This window comes from Lissotriton helveticus, chromosome 1_1 (assembly GCF_964261635.1).
Source record: "Lissotriton helveticus chromosome 1_1, aLisHel1.1, whole genome shotgun sequence".
NCBI classification, from domain to species: domain Eukaryota; kingdom Metazoa; phylum Chordata; class Amphibia; order Caudata; family Salamandridae; genus Lissotriton; species Lissotriton helveticus.
Window position 1 is genome coordinate 52,401,050 of NC_136057.1, and position 21,105 is coordinate 52,422,154.

General features: G+C 44.4%; 1 protein-coding gene across 1 annotated transcript in view; it reads left to right on the forward strand.

Annotated features, from left to right (window-relative positions):
* The window catches only part of LOC144767383 (uncharacterized), a 49,950-nt gene that overhangs the window by 13,222 nt on the left and 15,623 nt on the right, over positions 1–21,105 (forward strand). The window contains exon 2 of the mRNA XM_078650840.1: positions 8,854–10,010. Within this exon, the coding sequence (XP_078506966.1) occupies positions 8,885–10,010 (1,126 nt within the window). The 5' untranslated portion in view covers positions 8,854–8,884. The remainder of the gene's footprint in view (positions 1–8,853; positions 10,011–21,105) is intronic.

Genomic DNA, 21,105 nt, shown 5'->3' on the forward strand with positions numbered 1-21,105 from the left:
TGGAGTGTTTGAAGAAGTGACAATGTTTCTCCTTGTTATCACCTGATTCAAGGTTTTTTTTAACATAAAATTCTCAGATCCTCAGTACTCTCACAATGCGATATTGAAGCCTTGTACATTTTTCCATATTTCCGCGCGTCGCTAATATATGAAGTATCACGTGTCCATGGCGGTGATAGAAAGGCGGAGTTTATTTCTTACAGAATACTCCACCCACAGATCTGCTTCCTCCTCAGATACTGACACCTTCCCACTCCCTCAGCAGCATTCCACATTGGGTGTTGCCTCAGAGACTTTGGGATGTCACAGCTCTGTTGAAGAGACTGCAAGAACTTTGTGTGAAGAGTGAGCCATGATTATTTGGAGTGTTAAATGTGATTGTGCAGATCTGTGCCCGCCCTGTGTGTAGGTCTCTGGGAGTAGGTGATGCTCGTGAATGGCCTGGACGAAGCATATTCTTTCAATACAAAATGTATGGAAGTGATTTGTGTTTGCGAGACAGTGTATATGTGCTTGTTTGTGATTGGTCGTCTTGGGTGGATACATTATATATGAGCGCGTAAGCAACTGATCCGTTTGATTACTTATTTCCAGTGTGTAGGTCTTTGTGCCTGGGGATGATTTGTGTTTCACGTGTGTGTTTTTCACGTGAGTGTGTGCACTGCAGAGCACAATGCCTGTGTAATTATGCAGCATTGAAGATGTGGTTAAGAGATACCTGGTTTGTTACATTAATCCATTTATAAATAAGGTGTGAGACTGTACAAGTGAGAGTTGGAGTTTGTGTCACATCTGTGAGTACACAATTGAATGGACTTTTTAAAGAGCAATTTTTTGTGTGTGCGTGTTTGTTGCAAACATTTGGCGTGTGTGTTGCAAGCATTTTGCCAAAGACAAGCCTGTCTGCTCCCAGGCCCACCTGGCCGCCACTGCTGGGACCAGAAGTTAGGAAGTATACTCAATATTTCTCATATTCTGCATAAGATCTAAAGTCTTTCAGGTACACAGATTTTAGTATCTCCCCCATGTTTGTCTCGTTTTTAGAGGCAAATGGCGTGTATGCCAGCCACACATATAGAGTAATCTGGTACTCAACAGACCTCAGTTTGGACCGACAAACAATAAGACTATTCTACATCCTCAGATTGAGGAGTCGTTAAAAGCGCTTTACTAAACCCACCCTCCCTAGGCAAAGATAAGGTGGAAATACTCAAATTATTAGAATCTCCTAAGACGGATAGCCTGTTCTTAACTGAAACCTGGTTGTCAGAGGGATCTTCTCCAGATCTCCAGAAGCCGTACCCGAAGATGACCAAAAGACGACACGCTCAGAGAAAGGAGGTGAGAAAGCAGCAATTATTCACCAGTGGATTCACACATCTCTTTTACAAATTACTCAAACTGAAGTGATAGATCTGCTTTCCTTTCTCAAGTTTCGAGTTGATGACGACAACTCGGTCCCTAAAGATAATGAATTTGCTGATTTAATGATGTTGAATTTACACCAACACATTACATGCTCAGATCACATAAAATGAAATACCTTAGATCTGATCTGGGCGTATAATTCGAATTGACTGAATATAATCATCCTTCCTTGCATATGGTCCAATCAAATGGTGATACATTAATACAGAGCCAGTGTTATCAACACTTTCAAACCCCTCCCCCCTCTTCCCATCAATTGAAGACATTCTCTCCAAAGAAAAATAATCCACTCTGTGGCTTAGACATGCTAGTGACCCACACCCCTCAAATCCAACAGCGTGTTATAAACCGCACCAGACCAGTGCCCTGGTACAAGCCAGAGCTAAAGGAGGCGAAATCTGCATTGCGTCGACACTGGCGGGACAGGGATGATGAAGAGAGCAAAATCACATTTTAAATTGAGCTTGAGGAATATAAAGGCAAACCCGTTCTATGCAAAGTCCTCTTAATAGGCAAAAAAAATCTTACAAGCAAATGAAAATTGATTTTAGATATCCTGAATGATTAGTCGCCCCTAAATGAAATGAGAACTTCCCTGACTCCTATCGAGGCATTCTGTGACAATCTAAATACTTAACAAAAACATTCTTTAAAGATAGTATAAACAAATACAGCAGCAGTAATTCTGAAGTTGAGTCTGAAAAGAACTCTACTCTCCTTATCCTTGTTTGAAGAAATAAACAGGCTTCATGAATTTATGATCAAGGTCAAATTCGGGTCACCAACTGACCCTTGCCCTCCAGCAGTCATGGAATCTCTGACCTCAACAATCAATCAATCAATCAGCATTTATAAAGCGTACCCCAAGGATATCTGGGCGCTGAGGGTGCTGCGTCTCCGTCGAAAAGCGAGGTCTTGAGCAGTACCCTGCAGAGCGTTTTCATCAATTCAGCTGCTCAAGCGATCGTTCCAAGCGCGTTTCAAAATGCTGTAGAGCTTACGATACTGAAAAACCAGGGAGAAGTCCCGGATATAACCAAGAATTATAGGCCAATATCTCTGCTCCCTTTACCTGCAAAAACTATTGATCAGAGAACTGTCTTCAAGCGGTTCTAGGCTTTATAACTACACCAGCTCTCAGATAATTCTTATCAATGGAATGTCAGCCTCACAACTCCAGTATCAAAATATGATGCAATTTGATGATTACTTGATGAGGTTCAATCAACTAAACTGAATATTGACCAAACTGAGAATGTAATTTGAAAGAATAAGACCAACGTTTGGAGCCAACTTTACTCTCCAACAAAAATGCCTCTGAGTGATAATCGATAGCAATCTTAGCAAGAACCAGCTGCTGGAGCAGTAGGATCTAAATGCAGATTTGTGCTGAAACTACTTTAGAAACTAACCCCACTCCTCCCACTATAGACAAGAAAAGCAATAGCGGTGCCTGCAGTCCTATCTAGATCTCATCATGCCAACCGAGTATATGCAAGAATACCCAATATCAGGAGAAGAAAAGTGACCTGCCCAATATATTTTACAACTAGGCCTCAGAGAGGTCCAACAAACTTAGGGCCAGATGTAGGAGACCAAATACCGGTCGGTAACGGCCGATTTTGGCCGTTACCGACCGGTATTTGGGTTTTGTAATGTAGGGGGCCTATGATTTACAGAATCAGTAAATTTACCGATTCGGTAAATTTACAGAATCGGTAAAATACTGAATCGGTAAATTTACCGATTCTGTAAATCAATATGTAGGTGGCACAGTAAACAGTGCCACAGGCCCCTAAGAATTCGTTATTTACCACGTAATACTATTGCATGGTAAATAACTAATTCCTGTGTACATGCACATCTGTGCATGTACACCTGTGCCATGTGGCACACAGACATGGCCTAAGGGCATGTATGTGTGTCACATGGCACACAAGCCAGAATCAGGGGTGCCACAGGGTGTCAAAGTGACACCCTGTCCCCCTTGCAAATTCGGTATTTTTACAGTTTCAGTAATTACCAAATCGGTATTTGCCATTGATTCCTATGGGCTTCAAGGCCCATAGGAATCAATGGCAAATACCGATTCGGTAATTACCAAATCGGTAAATACCGAATCCTACCGATTCGGTATTTGTTACCGAATAATTACCTACATCAGATTTACCGATTCATGAATACCGAATCGGTACAATTCGGTATTTATGAATCGGTAAATCTGATTTACCTACATCGAGTAATTTCGAAGGGAGTGAGCGACCCGAAATACCCTTGAGGGCTTGGGTAATGAAAGTGAAAAGGTAAATTTGCCTTCAAGGGACTTTGTTTGATCTGTATTTTATCTAGTTAAGATTGTTTGAGTAAGGACCAGTCAATTGTCCTTGAAGTGAATGAATCAACAATTTACTTAAAAAATATTGCTTGAACATATAACATATAAACATATAAACAAAGACACCAGGTGTATATGAAAAAATATATTTTTATCAAGTGGTTCATTCAAAGAAAAATCAACTTCATATACAGATCAGTAGGTAAATAGAGATTAGGACTGTGGGCACACACATAAGTAAATTAATAGGTGACACAACAGAACCTAAGCGAGCACCTATCCCAAATCACATTGAATAAAACAAAGAAAGGGATAAGGTGTATAGTCGACGTTTCGGTTTCTTAGGCGTTAGTTTGCTGAAACCATCCTCAGGACTGCTATTAATTGTGGTCTGTATAGAAATATTGTTATCTGAAAATAAAAGATATTTTACAGTTACAATATTAAACTAAATATTTACGTAACACCCTGGTGAAAGAGCAGTAAGGTTTTAGACAATTGGTGACAAAAACAAGACACTAACATGATATATACAACATGGACATTATAAAAATACACAATTTATATACATGTGATCACTTTGAGTCTAGAATGCATTTACTTAGTAACAGGGAACTTCATAGTAGACCCTACATATTGATCTAGAACAGACAGAGTTAATCACAGTATTCTCTGATCTATGTGTCCAAATGTTTTAGAGACCTTGTTGTTTGAGTAAGAACAGTTGTTAAATTATAAGATCTGTTAGACAGAGAGCTTTTACATCATTCAAATCTATTATTTCCTAACAGATAGCCCAATTCATACTGATACAATTATTATAGCAACAATGGTTGGAGATGCCTTCTTCTTTAATAATTGGCATACTGTTCTATAACGGATGTTATATGAAACCACATGAAGCAAATCTGATTAGTCATTTTTGAAAATTATTTTAACAAAGGTATGAGTACCTGTCCATAGAGTATCGTTATTGCATCTCATGGGTAATTGTGGATCAGGGTATCTTTAAAAACCAGACTGAAACATAAGAGGTCAAGTATTAAAGATCTGCGTTTGTCAGGTTGACATAGGTAGGTCTATATGTTAGCTGAAAACATACCTATTACATACATGCCAACATTTAAGGACAGGGAAGTGGGAGATTTTAAATAAAAAATCGGGAGAATGAAAATTCCCCGTTGACTTCTATTGTAAAAAATGCAATTTCAGGCGGGAGACAGGTAAAATAAAGCCATTTTTGGCTTGGAAAATCGGTAGTCTCCCGCCTGAATCGGGTCTGTTGGCATGTATGCTATTAGTTGTGAATCAATGGACTTCACGTAATATTTCAAGCTTTGGTTGAGAGTAGGTATTCCTCATGGAGTTCTAACAATGTCAGAGGACATAGAGCATCTGCAAAGTGTAATAATTAATATTACTGGATTTTGTCTAAATCCTGGTAAGGTGGCCATGTAGTGACAAATAATAAGTCTTACCCGGTATATGTGAAATCAAGTCTTGTCAATCATTGGTAGAGACAATGGGGCGGATCAATATGGATTGGAGTAAGTGATATGTTAAGCAGTTATGGATTCTGTACCGCCTATCCAAGGTGAAAAAAGAAATGCATATGCATTCAGAACGCGAGTTTCTTACAAGATGATGGCATAGCAGAAGTTGGTATGTCACAGTGATTTGCGCCCATATATTAGACTTTCAAAATGCTGTGGGGCATACTAGCATGTGAGCTTATTCGGGCGGATCGTGTTGGCCAAAGCGCCGCTTTAATTGTAAAAGAGACGGAGTTATTCCGAGTATGGTGGCAGTTTAAATGCTTAAAGCAGTCATTTAGTCCTATCTCCATTTCCAAACATTTTCCTTTATAAACACGAGAGCAGTCAGTTACCACTCGTGGCTCCGTACTGACGAGACGCTCTTCAACTGCATTTGTTGCGATTATTAGGTAAGAACTCTGCAATCTGTACGCATGGTGTACTGCGCTTATTACTCTTCCCGAAACACACTGTTTTGAATTTAGAAACCCCGGGTATTATCAAAACGCGTAATAAATTCCTAACGCATGTCTTACTATCGGCATACAATCCCCCCGCGCTAACTTGTCCTCCCTAGCATATACTGTCTGGAATCTTGGTAGCGCTCTTCAACGTAATAACGCTAAATGACTGCTTTAAGCATTTAAACTGCCACCATACTCGGAATAACTCCGTCTCTTTTACAATTAAAGCGGCGCTTTGGCCAACACGATCCGCCCGAATAAGCTCACATGCTAGTATGCCCCACAGCATTTTGAAAGTCTAATATATGGGCGCAAATCACTGTGACATACCAACTTCTGCTATGCCATCATCTTGTAAGAAACTCGCGTTCTGAATGCATATGCATTTCTTTTTTCACCTTGGATAGGCGGTACAGAATCCATAACTGCTCAACATATCACTTACTCCAATCCATATTGATCCGCCCCATTGTCTCTACCAATGATTGACAAGACTTGATTTCACATATACCGGGTAAGACTTATTATTTGTCACTACATGGCCACCTTACCAGGATTTAGACAAAATCCAGTAATATTAATTATTACACTTTGCAGATGCTCTATGTCCTCTGACATTGTTAGAACTCCATGAGGAATACCTACTCTCAACCAAAGCTTGAAATATTACGTGAAGTCCATTGATTCACAACTAATAGGTATGTTTTCAGCTAACATAAAGACCTACCTATGTCAACCTGACAAACGCAGATCTTTAATACTTGACCTCTTATGTTTGTCTGGTTTTTAAAGATACCCTGATCCACAATTACCCATGAGATGCAATAACGATACTCTATGGACAGGTACTCATACCTTTGTTAAAATAATTTTCAAAAATGACTAATCAGATTTGCTTCATGTGGTTTCATATAACATCCGTTATAGAACAGTATGCCAATTATTAAAGAAGAAGGCATCTCCAACCATTGTTGCTATAATAATTGTATCAGTATGAATTGGGCTATCTGTTAGGAAATAATAGATTTGAATGATGTAAAAGCTCTCTGTCTAACAGATCTTATAATTTAACAACTGTTCTTACTCAAACAACAAGGTCTCTAAAACATTTGGACACATAGATCAGAGAATACTGTGATTAACTCTGTCTGTTCTAGATCAATATGTAGGGTCTACTATGAAGTTCCCTGTTACTAAGTAAATGCATTCTAGACTCAAAGTGATCATATGTATATAAATTGTGTATTTTTATAATGTCCATGTTGTATATATCATGTTAGTGTCTTGTTTTTGTCACCAATTGTCTAAAACCTTACTGCTCTTTCACCAGGGTGTTACGTAAATATTTAGTTTAATATTGTAACTGTAAAATATCTTTTATTTTCAGATAACAATATTTCTATACAGACCACAATTAATAGCAGTCCTGAGGATGGTTTCAGCAAACTAACGCCTAAGAAACCGAAACGTCGACTATACACCTTATCCCTTTCTTTGTTTTATTCAATGTGATTTGGGATAGGTGCTCGCTTAGGTTCTGTTGTGTCACCTATTAATTTACTTATGTGTGTGCCCACAGTCCTAATCTCTATTTACCTACTGATCTGTATATGAAGTTGATTTTTCTTTGAATGAACCACTTGATAAAAATATATTTTTTCGTATACACCTGGTGTCTTTGTTTATATGTTTATATGTTATATGTTCAAGCAATGTTTTTTAAGTAAATTGTTGATTCATTCACTTCAAGGACAATTGACTGGTCCTTACTCAAACAATCTTAACTAGATAAAATACAGATCAAACAAAGTCCCTTGAAGGCAAATTTACCTTTTCACTTACCTACATCGAGCCCTTAATATTACACTCGGAACCACATAGGAACATCTCAGACACAAATATTCACAAAAAATGCGAAAAAACATTTTATTAAATAATTCATTTTTTCCTTATTTTTTTCTCATTTATATATGTAACATAGTACACAGAAGTTCATAATAGAAAAATCAAAACTATAATGGATAAAAGTTCATCAAGGACTGAATCAACTCCTAGTAATGGCCCACACACCACACAACACATACATACCAACATACATACCACTCAATTCATAAATCATACAACACTCCGCAAAGATATCAAAAATAAGTGATGAATTATGGACAGTTGGAGTAATATCCCAGGTGCTTCAGATGGTTCTCAAAAGGAACAAACGCCAACGCGCGTTTCGGTGTAAAGCCCCAGCCGAGGCTACACATTCATCAGGGCAGGAGTGGAGAATACCCAATATCACCATTCATAGACTACAAGTATTTCACAGCGACGCAGCTTGTGCACTACATCATCTTCAGAGGTGGGCACGCGCCATACCTATATTGAAATAACAAATCCAGGGTCGAGAGGTCTAGTCCCTCACTTTATTGCAAACCAGGTGGAAATGTATTCACCCGTACAAAAGCAGAGATCTCCTCGCTTGAATTTATTTGCTATTGCAAAATTATAGAAGATCAGATCAGGTGGACGCAGCTTTGGTACAAGTTCCTTTCATCCAGAAATCTGACAGCCCACAAGCCTATTCAGACTAGATTCTTCCCCGTTATGGTTTGTTTTCTCCTCTTTTATGTATTTCTGATTCAGTTCCAAGAAACCCCCGGTTGAACATGCTCTCTATATATGCAATGACATAATAAGCTTTTTGTAGATCCTGTAGAGGTTTGGCATGTTGGCGCGTGCTTCAGTCACAGACCTGAATACTGCAAAAGAGAGGTGTACAGTGCAAGTGAGGATGATAGCGCAGTCTTGTCTGCCAGGGTATTATAAACCTTTCATTGCTGCAAGGCTGTTACAGTATTCTCTTTTTGTGGTTGCACAGTGTACAATTTGAGCAGACCAAGGAACAGACGAAATGTTGGAAACACATTTCAAATCCGTGCCTTTCATAGTATATGAACTATGTTGCGGGTATTGTGAAATTTTAATGATTCAATTTTTTTCAGGTTTTAGAAATTTGCAGTTTTCTCTGATCAGGAGTATTTTGACCTAACTGTCCTGTGATAACGTGTTGTCTTTTCTCTTTTCCTCTCCTCTGCAGACACTTGAGACTTGAACATCAATTTACCAGAATGGGCAGAAGACGGGCTCCAGGAAAGAAAGTGACAGTGCAGTGTTCACGTGAATCCGTAAGAGCCACAGTCCCATCTTTACCTCTCCATGATGTCTCAACTTCAAGATCCCAAAATGATGCTCAGAGGGACCAGGACCTGGAACCGCTTTCGGAGAACCTGCCCCACATTATCCTTTTATCCATGCTGGAGGAGTTGGAAGCCAAACTGGATAACTTGATGAATACTTTGGAGGACGTACCTTCTAGAGTCGCTGGGCTGATTAAGAAAATCTGGATAGAAAAGGATCAAGGTTCCCTAGATAATGGTGCAGTGTCTTTGGAGTTGGTCTGTCCGGCGAGTATTAGAGATTGTGCTGTTAGCGGGTCTTCTGCAACACCTCAACTGGACAGGTCAGAGGAACCGAGCTTGTGTCTTCAGACAGTGTCTTCTGATGGGCATGCACCAAAGCAGGAGTGTACGCTCTCCTCGCCAACAGATGTTCAAGGGCGTCCAGAGGAGCCAAACCTTTGTCTGCAGCCAATGTTTTCTGATCGACATCACCCACAGCAGGACCAGTGGGTGCAACCTGGGTTTCCAGATAGAAATGGAGTACAGCAGGATTGTCCTCTATCCCGGTGCCCTCAGACAGATCCTCCAGGCAGATCACTGGAGGCAAACCTGTGTCTTCACTCAGAATTTGTTGATGGGCAGACACCAAAGCAAGACCAGAGCGTACAGACGGCGTTCCCAGAAGAGTGGGAGCCAGATGAGCCCCTGAAGCAAGAACCATCCCCATTGTCTACTAATAGCAGGGACCAGAAACAGAACCTCTGCCCACACCCACTATTTCCTGAAGGACACAAACCACAGCAAAACTACCGTATACAACCCACACTACCAGATGGGAACGGACCTGATGATCCCTTGGAGGAAGAATGGATGTGTTTTCATTTCCAAGATCCACAGGAGAACCGCAGCCTACAACCCGTGTCACCTGATGGGATCTCATCAGACGACCACATAGAGTCTGGGCTATTGTCCTTTGATGAGTTGGGGTTACAACAAACCCAGTGCCTACAGCAACACCTATGCTTGAAGCAGGAATTCCCTAATGCACCATTATTGCTGTTCGAAGCTACCCCAGGTATGTGTTTCACTATAAATGGACTCTCAGAGTGCATACTAACAGATGTAACCTCTTCAAAATGCGTAATATCAGATTTTAGAAAGTCTCTGAGGGGAGGATTATGGTTTGGATGGAACCCACTGAGCGATACTGACCCCCAGAGTACGAGTACACAGGGTGCAGATGTTTCCCTGCAATCTCCTCCTCTATTTCCACACAGGACTGCATCCTTCCTGTGCAGAAACAGGCCTGGTTATGGGACTTTGCATGAGACAAATAGGCCAGTAGCTCTTGTCGTTCCATGATCGTCCCCATTCCAGGCTGAGGAACTGGAAATAGTGTTATTCATGGGAGGAATTACTGGCCAGAATCACACGTAATAGTCGGATGCAAGTGATGTGGTGATCATTGAGATTAGCAGACATGCGTAGTCTAGAGAGGGAACTGTGTTTCTAGTTGCACTGTTACATTGGGTAAGACGCAGTCGTCTCCAGTTCCTTATATAAACATCCTAGTCTGTATTCGGCCCCAACAGCAGGACTGACCAGGGATGTTGTTGTCACGGCAGGGTTCTCCAGGAGTGCACACCTCCTCATGGTAGACAGATACACAAAGGTTTTGGAACTCTGAGGTGACTTGCAATAATCTTATTATATGCACCAGGTGGTACTGTATCCCGTATAATACATGTTCACACCATCACCGTTCCCACAAATCTTAGTGCGTCGCTCCTAGATATGCAGCAACTAACATGTTTGTAAACATGAAGAATGAACTTAAAACCTCTTGTGCAAAAGTAAACATCAAATCTGTTAGATATTTCTTCCAAAAAGATGTTAGAAACTGTTCAATAAAAGCCCATTGAAAAAAAAAGCTGCAGTAGCTCGAAACGTGTAGAAACATGCAGAAATATTCCACCCTTCCTTTATCTAAGGAAACTAATAAACATATTCCCTCTGCTTCTCATAGTAAGCTAGTAACATAAAGCAGAAGTAATAAAATCAAAGTTCTGTTTGTTGCTGTAAACAGCTGCTTCAATTATGCTTCGTGACTTGACCTTCTTTTCACATCAGCTGCTGGCGCTGGCAGCAGGCATTGTGCCCTCAGGACTCGACTGTAATAACTTATAAAAGCTGAGTTCTGACGTCTCTTCTTCATAATCACTGACTTGGTGCGTCACAAATTCCTGATTATAAAGAAATTGCAGACTGCCATTTATACAGGGATTACAGAATCCCATGTAATATAATTATATACACACATATAATAACTTTGGTACAGTTCAATGAATCTGCACAAAACTATTTGGGATTGGCATGGCTAGTTTCATGCAGTGTTTTTTGTGGTCCTCAAATTAAGCCACTAGTCCTTTAAGATAGAGCTAGCTGGACCTTTAGCCCATGAATGGTCCGTGCATCTGGACTTGTGGACCCAAATGTAAAAATATATCGGATCCGATTGGATGAGGGAGTTTTTTCTCCTGTCGTCCATTTCGGATACATAAACCCAAAGTTGGGTCTGCGGACCTGAAGCTCCCTGATTGGCTGGCTACATCTTGAACCATTACTTGATGAAGAGACTTGTTCCCCGCATTCTGTAAAAATATTAAAGAAGCCATAAAGAGTTGTAGTGCCATCCTGTCTCCCCTGGCACAGGGGCTGCCTAATGTTAAAATGTAGATAGAAATTGCTGATTTTGAGACCGAGGTTGGATTCCACATCATGACCGTTTAGGTCCGCAAACCTTAGGCAGGTGTCTGAGCAGATACAGTAATTGGCCTTGTACCCTGGTGGACATTTGTGATGTTCGGAGACCTGCTGCTCGGTCTGAAACCCTATCGATGTCCAATAAGGATACACAAGTTTGCAGGGGTCCGAGAACCCCAAGAAAGTGTCCGGGAACCCTTCAAAATAAAAAATTAAGAAACATAAGCCAGGCCCTTCAGGGAATCCCCTGCTGTGCCCAGGCACCGTTGAACACCTGTGCCTGCTTGGAGTTGGCTGCAGGGAACTGTTGCGTGTGAATATGATGAAGGAAAAAAACCCCACCGAAAACAAGCATTGGCAAAACAAATAGGTGTCTCCTACCTGAAAGCTATTGGCTTTGGCAACGTGTTTTAGCCATTATGTACCCCAGTGTGACTGCTGTTCGGCATGGCTAAAAGTTAGTGGCACGAGGTCGGGTGGGGTAGATAGAAGCGGGATAGATTGGGGTAGAGTGCAATGGGGTAGATTGGAGTCAAATAGGGTAGATTGAATTGAGGTAGATTTGGGTTGTAGAAGTGAAATCTGTAATATAAGGAATAACAATTGATAGAAAGATAACACAACCACAGCTCTTTGTCAACTCAGTGAGTGGTAGATTTATTAGCACAACAAATAACAATTTAACGTGCAACACGGAGACAGTCAGCGTAGAAGCCTGAATGTCCAAAGATTTAATATGTTTGGTACACTTTATAGACTCAAACCACAAGACCACCCATATGACACGTAGGGAGAAGTGTGGCTCAATGATTGGAGCGGCAGACCCTGATGCAGCGGTCTAGCCCGGGACCAGGGTTCAATTCCCCGCCTCAGCGGGTCTTGGGCTCAAAATTCCACGGACCTGATAATTCTCGCCTCGGTGCCTATTCCAATCATGGAGTCCCACTCTGCAACTCTGGGCAATAGCTTGCTTAATCTCCACAACGGCCCCCACAATGCTAAGGATGCCTGGCCTCCACCTTGGGGGTGCCCAGGAGTGGACGCCTCACAGGGAAAGCCAGGATGGGTTCCACAGCGGTATTCGTACAAGCGCCTTGAGACCCTTGCGGGTGAGTAGTGCGCTATACAAGTATCAATTTACATTTACATTTAAGTATTATACGTTGTTACAGTCAACCATGATTCCCTCAGCCAATGGACAAAGATCTGTAACAAGACATCTCCTTGTAAGGTTTGATACATTTGATGCACACATACTGTAGCTAACCATGTGATCAGAATGGGCAGTATTGGGGTCAGTCAATCAAAATGCGAGCTGCTGGTATATTTCCATACAGACTGCGACATAAGCAAGGCGATGAGTAATATTGCGAAATCTGTTATTGGCTAATAAAATGTATTGTGCAAGCAGTGTGTCACGCACCTCGTCTGGGCGTAGAGAAATGCAAGGACAGCATTTCTCAGACGGCGAAAGGGCAAAACCTCCCAAGATGGAGGTTTTTAGATGTAGGCTAAGTTAATAGGGCTTGAAGCCACTACAGTTGGTATCAAAGAAAAAGATGGCTTCAACATCTCCCAAATCTGATACCAAATCAATATACCCTGCGTGCCAACAAATTCATGCCCATGGCAGGCACTTCAGCCACTGCCTGTTGCTCCTGTCGCTCCGGCTTATGGCCGTGCTTATGGCCACGGCGTATTGAGCAAGAGCAGTAGGAGACAAGGGATGCACAGCAGACTGGGTAGACCTGTATCATAATGCAGAGTGTCAACAACACAGCTGCTATTATGATAACAGCCTTTAGGATCCATGAGCCCCAACCTGACAGCCATTGCATCAGTTTGTCCCAAAACTCACCAGTGTGTATGCCCTCTGCCTCATCCCTAATGTCCTTTATGTTATGGATTGCCCTATCTATGTTCCGGCTGTTGTCAGGTATATAAGAACAGCACTTCTGATGGATGACCCGACAAAGCCCACCCTCTTTGGCTAGGATGATGTCTAAAGCAACCCTATTCTGGATCACTACCGCCCGCATGGCGGACAGCTCTGCTGTTATGTTTCCCAGCCCTGCTGCAGTAGAGTCAGCCAGATCCTCAATCATTCTAGCTAACTCATGTATCCTCTGGGAGGTGTACACTACTCCAGCACCTGGGACCATTACTCCAACAGCTGTCATAAAATGATCAGCCCATCCAGCTGACCTTCTCATCCTTGTAGGCCTCACACCTGGCTTTCTAGCCTGTGCTATGTCTGAGAAGTGGACCATACGTGGTATTATTGATGCAAGGTAGCAACGGCCGTACCAACCTGGAGGCAGGTAAAAGTATGCCCATGGTCCGCAGACAAAAAATAGTCCCTTGTAACCCACCAGTCCAGGTGAGGACCCAGTATTGCTGTCCTTGATACGTGACAGCCTTGTGATGTGTGTGCAGTTACTTTTGCCCACAAAAATTTGGTTCACTTTCCTAGGTTCCATTATCCTCCTCATCTTGGTTATCCTGTCCTTACATGCCAACAATCCTTGTTGTCCTTGCAGTAGATCCTGTAACACAAGGGTAGGGTATGCATGACTGCTGTGTTGAGCAGTTACGTGCTATAGCTATGTCTGAAGGTAATTTAGGTACTCTGTCCCGCTGTATCCCTTCATCATATAGGATGCAGGATGGGGCTAAGGACAGCTCTTCTACCCTAAACCTTGGTATATTAACCTCCTTGTTTCCGCTCTGCTCATTATCATTCTCTTCAGCCCTGTTTCTGGACTGGTAAGGGCTCCCCTATCCTTTCCACTATGGCACGTCCCTATAAGCCCACACGTCCACTGCGTTCGGACCAAGGACATCTCCTGCAGTCAGCTAGAGTAAAGAGAGCTCGCTCTGGGGGCAGGCGTTTCTCAGTGCAAGTGGCGGCACTGTGGAACTCCCTGCCCTTCAAGATCCGTTCAGAGCCCAAGATCTTACTCTTTAGGAAACTCTTGAAGACCTACCTGTTTCCAGTATAGCGATTGAGCGGAGCTTTCTTCCTGTTCTGTACTGCGCCGGGATGCCCCTGGGTAACTGAGCGCGTTATACATTTTATATAATAATAATACCTCCTGTCAAATGTGCTAAGCATCTCAGTGTCTGACCTTGTAGGGTGCATATTCCTGCATGGTGCCCATTTCTTCTTAGGCTCCCTGGCACCCTGTCTGATACCCGCTATATTGGAAACATTCAGTGTTGGAACTGCCGTGAGGCCAGTGTTGGGAGGTGCAACTAATACTGACATATTGTGTTCAGTGGAGAGTAACTCATGCATCAGAATACAACCCATATATTTGGAAACTGGTAGTACAATGTAGCTCATGCTGTGCTGTGTATCTGTTGGTAGGTGGGTACAAACATAGCATCCTGAAATGTTCATGATCTGTACATACAATATCAGCATTTCAACATATTTATTGTTGTCATATTCTTCCCACAATTCTCTGTCATCCCCTTCTGTAACCTCCTTCTTCCCCAACACAATTTGGTCTGGCACAACTATGTTTGGCTCCTCATGTTGTATAACTGTATTATTCTCATCACCCACTTTGCCATGAAGAAATAGGATGTCAAACTCTTCTGCAAACACTATAAATATGGTTGTCAGAACTATCCCAGGTACTGGTGATAATACAGCTGCCAGTATATATGGCCATCTACGCTCATTTGTCCTTGGCCTAGGCATTTTAAAGCGTTTATGGGATTAATGATAAGCCGTTATTTTCGCCCCAATTGACATCTGCGACAATATGTAACCCACTGTTCTCTATGGCAATTATAATACTTTGTAGAACCTCAGTACGCGCTGTTGTTAGCTCCTGGGCTGATGGCAGGAAGCCAACATTTGGGAAGGAAAGATCATTCAGTATAAGTGTCTGCAGCCCGCTCAGTATTGGGGGATTTGGCACTGCTACTCTCTGAACAGTTGTTACCTCTACTCCTGGTGATAACGTTGCCACTGCTGACCTTATTGTTATATATAACACCCTTTCTTCCACCACCCGTATCGTTATCCACCTGTGTACTGCAGGTGATGCAACCTGCATATCTCAACTTTATTAATAATGAATAAACTATGGTTACAACAGCATCCATTACTGCCCCCCAGCCAATGTGTTGTATACCAGATATTACACTGTCCAAGATGTCCAGGCGTGTGTTTGCCAGTTCCTGGGCCGGCGCTTGGCTGTCAAATGTGGGGAATGTAAGCTGTTGCAATATCAAGTCCGCCACCTTTCTTCATCAGTGGTGGTTTTGGTACAATCAGCTGGATTTGTCCCTTCTTTTCCACTCCTGGCCACAATAATCGTATAACTATCACCAATGTTGACTCTTGCACTTCTATTGTCATTCGCATCAGTCTGCCACTCCTTGTTGTGATCAAAGGTGGTCCAGATGCGGTGGTAGTCATGTAGCTGAATATAGTCTATTTCCACAGTTCAATGTTCTTCTGGTGCTTCGATATTCTGTGTTGTGCTGTCAGTCCTTAATGTCTAACTAGCAGGGTCTTGTATCCCTATATTTGATACAGACACCAGCACCATTTGAAATCAAACACGTTGGCGCCTTTGCTGGGTCTGTCAGAGGTTACTAGCACATGACAGACGATAGGCACTTGGAGGAGACAGGTGTCTCTATGATATCATTCGGAGGCCGTGTCTGCCGGGCACAGCAAATTGCGCTGGTCAGTCTGTTGGAGGGATGGTCCGCAGCCAGCAGGAGATCTCTTCTTCCTTATCCCCTGTCGTGTTGGTCAGCCTGGTCCTTCCTGGTGGATCGGAGGTTGTACCTATGCTCCGCCTCAGGTGCTGCTGGAGCTTGCCGCTGGTCGTCCTGGTCCACTGTCCGCTTGGTGTGGGAACTGTGGATCCACGAAGTCAATCCCTCGCACTTCACGGCGGTCGCTGTGGTCAGGAGGACGGTGTAGGGGCCTTTCCACCTGGGCTGGAGGCAGTGCCGTCGGGTGTGGGCCTTGATCCAGATCCGGTCCCCAGGCTGCAGGTCATGTGGCGGCGGAGTTGCTGCTTCTGGAAGAGCCTGCAGGACCTGGAGGTGAAGATAACGTAATGTCTCTGTTAGTTATTTACAGTAACACAAAAGCAGATCAACTACTATTGGCAGAGGCGCAGTGTTTATTTATTATTTATTTATTTATGGTTTTTCTAGAGCGCGTAGTCACCCATAGGGTATCCCAGCGCTGAACCTTTTACTCACAGGGGGGGATGGTCAGGAGTGATGATGGCTCAGGGGAAGAGTAGGGTTTTGAGAGATTTCCTGAACCGCAGGAGGTTTGGTTCTGCTCTGAGGCTCAGGGGGAGTGCGTTCCATTTTTTTCCCGTGTTAACCGAAAAGCGGCGGCCACCTATACGGGCCTTCTTTACCTTGGGGATCGTGATGAGGTTTCCATGTTCGGAACGAAGCGCTCTCGTGGGTCTGTAGGGTGTGATCCAGTTGTTTAGGATTGGGGGGCCGGTGTTGTGAAGTACCTTGTGGGCCAGACAGAGGGCCTTGAAAGTTACCCTTTCCCTGATGGGGAGCCAATGCAGCTTCCTCAGTGCGGGCTTGGCAGATGTTCTGGCCGGGGTGTTCGTTAGGAGTCGGGCTGCGGCATTTTGGGCTTTTTGCAGAGTTTGGAGAGTGGATTCTGGAGCTCCCAGGTAAATGGACATGTGACCCGCAATATTCATGGGTCGTTCAATCAATATCTCATGCGCGCTCAACTTAGTTATTCTTCAAGACTCCATTCATCCTTTCCACTGCACCTGCTGCTGGTGGGTGATAAGCACAATGTAATTTCTGTGTGACCCCAAGACCTTTGCATAGACCCCTTATCACCTGAGAAATGAACGCAGGCCCATTGTCTGAGGCCAGAAGGATTGGGATCCCAAATCTGGGTATTAGGTCTTTCAGGAGACACTTAGCAACTGTTAATGCATCACAGTTCTTTGTGGGGTATGCCTCTGTCCACTTACTAAACATACAGACGATGACCAAAACATGCCTGTACTTGTGGGTGGGGGGCATGTCAATGAAATCCATTTGTAGGCTTTCAAACGGTCCATGAGGTGGAGGGAAGTGGCCAGGTGCAGTATGGGTACTCTTACCAGTGTTATACTGTGCACAGATAGTGCACTGTCTGCAAAGTATCTCAGCTGCTTGACGAAATTTGCCATGATACCAGCATTGTGAAAACAGCCTTATCATTCCATCTCTCCCCACATGTGAGGGGCCATGGAAGAGATGTGCCATTGAAGGAAGCATTGATGAAGGCAGACATATCTTCCCATTGGGCCCAGTCCATAATCCCTCCTCTGTTTTCACACACCCTCCTTTTGCCCACCCGGTCATCTCCTGGATGTCAACTTGCTTCTGGATGTGGATTGGGTCAAAATGCAATGAGTCTTGTTTAGCGTCCACTTTTTTGTTGCTGCTCTCTATCTGTACCATTGCTAGCTGGCAGCCTGTCAGTGCTATCCTCTTTGCTTCTCCATCAATGAATGCATTGCCCCTTGACACATAGTCTCTAGATGATGTGTATGCAGCACATTTTATGATGGCTACCTTGGATGGGAGTTTATTACAGAGACAGGGGTCCTTAGACAAGGAAGCAATTCAAGAGAATGAATATAGACCAAATGGAACTATATTTTTGGGGGAATGTCCAGCCGGACAATTTATTACCCAAATACAAAATAGTCATAAAACAATAAAACACTGCGTGTGATAGAAGTGGGACACCAGCCGATGTCCGACTAACACACTGGGGAAACATAAACAGGAAGAAAGTAGTAGGCAATAACAGGTCATCTGAGTATTGTAAATCATATAACAGACAATCTATAACACACACAGATGCATGAAAGGTATAAATCAACTAAGCATTTAGTGCATTTGTGTCGACGACGTTTCGAACCAAGAACAATATCGGTTCATCCTCAGGACAGAGGGTAATTGCCTTAAAGGTACACATTTGTAATAGTCTCACTTATATAGAGATCCATATGCCATACGATTCAGTGTGACTAGAGTTAAGAAGGGTATTATGACCCAAGAAGCAATATTCGAAAATACTCTTGGAACTTTCCAAGGGTTGACTGTGATCCAAGGGGAGATGCCCTCGATATCAGGGTCTGGCAATGCAGTCGGCAAGTCCACAATGGGAGGTCTTGCAGGCACGGGAATACAGCAATTACCCTCTGTCCTGAGGATGAACCAATATTGTTCTTGGTTCGAAACGTCGTCGACACAAATGCACTAAATGCTTAGTTGATTTATACCTTTCATGCATATGTGTATGTTATAGATTGTCTGTTATATGATGTACAATACTCAGATGACCTGTTATTGCCTACTACTTTCTTCCTGTTTATGTTTCCCCAGTGTGTTAGTCGGACATCGGCTGGTGTCCCACTTCTATCACACGCAGTGTTTTATTGTTTTATGACTATTTGTATCAGCCCTGCTGATGTGAGGAACCCCCTCATTGACCATAAGTGACCGAAGTCGTGCACTACACCAAATGCATACTGGCTGTCGGTATATATGTTTACCTTTCTACCCTCAGCCAGGATGCATGCCCTCGTCAGTGCCACGAGTTCAGCCGCTTGTGTACTCCTGGCAGCTGTCAGCCTCCCAATCAATCAATCAATCAGTGACACTTATAGAGCGCGCTACATACCCGTAGGGTCTCAAGGCGCTGGGGAGGGGGGGTGCCGCTACTGCTCGAACAGCCAGGTCTTCAGCTTCTTCCTGAAGGAGAGGTGGTCTTGGGTCAGGCGCAGGTCGGACGGGAGGGAGTTCCAGGTCTTGGCGGCCAGGTAGGAGAAGGACCTTCCTCCTGTAGTCGCTCTTCGGATGCGGGGGACGGCGGCGAGGGCGTGGTTGGCTGATCGGAGGTGGCGTTTGGGAGCGTAGAAGTTGACTCGGCTGTTGAGGTAGCTCGGGCCTTGGTCGTGTAGGGCTTTGTGTGCGTGGGTGAGGAGGCGGAAGGTGATTCTCTTGTTGATGGGAAGCCAGTGAAGGTCTCTCAGATGTCCGGAGATGTGGCTGGATCGTGGGATGTCGAGGATGAGTCTGGCTGAGGCGTTTTGGATCCGCTGGAGTCTCTTCTGGAGCTTGGCGGTGGTCCCGGCGTAGAGGGCGTTGCCGTAGTCCAGTCGGCTGGTGACGAGGGCCTGGGTGACGGTCTTCCTGGTCTCTGAGGGGATCCACCAGAAGATCTTCCGTAGCATGCGTAGGATGTTGAAGCACGCCGAGGAGACGCTGTTGACTTGCCTGGTCATGGAGAGGGAGGAGTCCAGGATGAAGCCCAGGTTTCGTGCATGGTCTGTCGGTTTGGGTGCGGTGCCCAGGGCGGGAGGCCACCAGGAGTCGTCCCAGGCGGAGGGTGAAGAGCCCAGGATGAGGACCTCCGTCTTGTCCGAGTTCAGTTTCAGGCGGCTGGTCGTCATCCACTCGGCTACCTCTTTCATCCCTTCGTGCAGGTTGGCTCTGGCGGCGGCGGGGTTGTTGGTCAGGGAGAGGATCAGCTGGGTGTCGTCGGCGTATGAGATGATGCTGAGGTGGTGTTTGCGTACGATGGCCGCGAGGGGGCTCATGTAGACGTTGAAGAGGGTGGGGCTCAGTGATGATCCTTGGGGGACGCCGCAGATGACTTCGGAGGCCTCTGACTTGTACGGTGGTAGGCGGACTCGCTGTGTTCTTCCGTCGAGGAAGGAGATGATCCATTCCAGCGCCTTGTCCTGGATTCCGATGTTGCTGAGGCGCCGTATTAGGGTGCGGTGGCAGACCGTGTCGAATGCTGCGGAGAGGTCTAGGAGGATGAGGGCCGCTGTTTCTCCTTTGTCCATCAGGGCTCGGATGTCATCGGTGGCGGCGATGAGGGCGGTCTCGGTGCTGTGGTTGGCTCGGAAGCCGGACTGTGAGGGGTCGAGGGATCCGTTCGTCTCGAGGAAGGCGGCCATCTGCTTGTTGACGGTCTTCTCGATGACTTTGGCTGGAAACGGGAGAAGCGAGATGGGGCGGTAGTTCTTGAGGTCGGTGGGGTCCGCTGTTGGTTTCTTGAGTAGAGCGCTGAGTTCGGCGTGTTTCCAGCTTTCGGGGAAGATGGCGGTGTCGAAGGATGTGTTGATGATGTCTCGCAGGTGGGGTGCGATGACAGCGTCGGCCTTGTTGAAGACGTGGTGAGGGCAGGGGTCGGTTGGTGATCCGGAGTGGATGGAGTTCATCGTGCGGATGGTGTCTTCTGTGCTGATCGGGGTCCAGACGTGGAGGGTGGTGGTGGGGGGGGGTGGCAGGTCGGTCGTGGTGTGCGTTGGTTGGTTGTTGAAGCTGCTGTGTATGTCCGTGATCTTGTTGTGGAAGTATGAGGCGAGGGAGTTGCA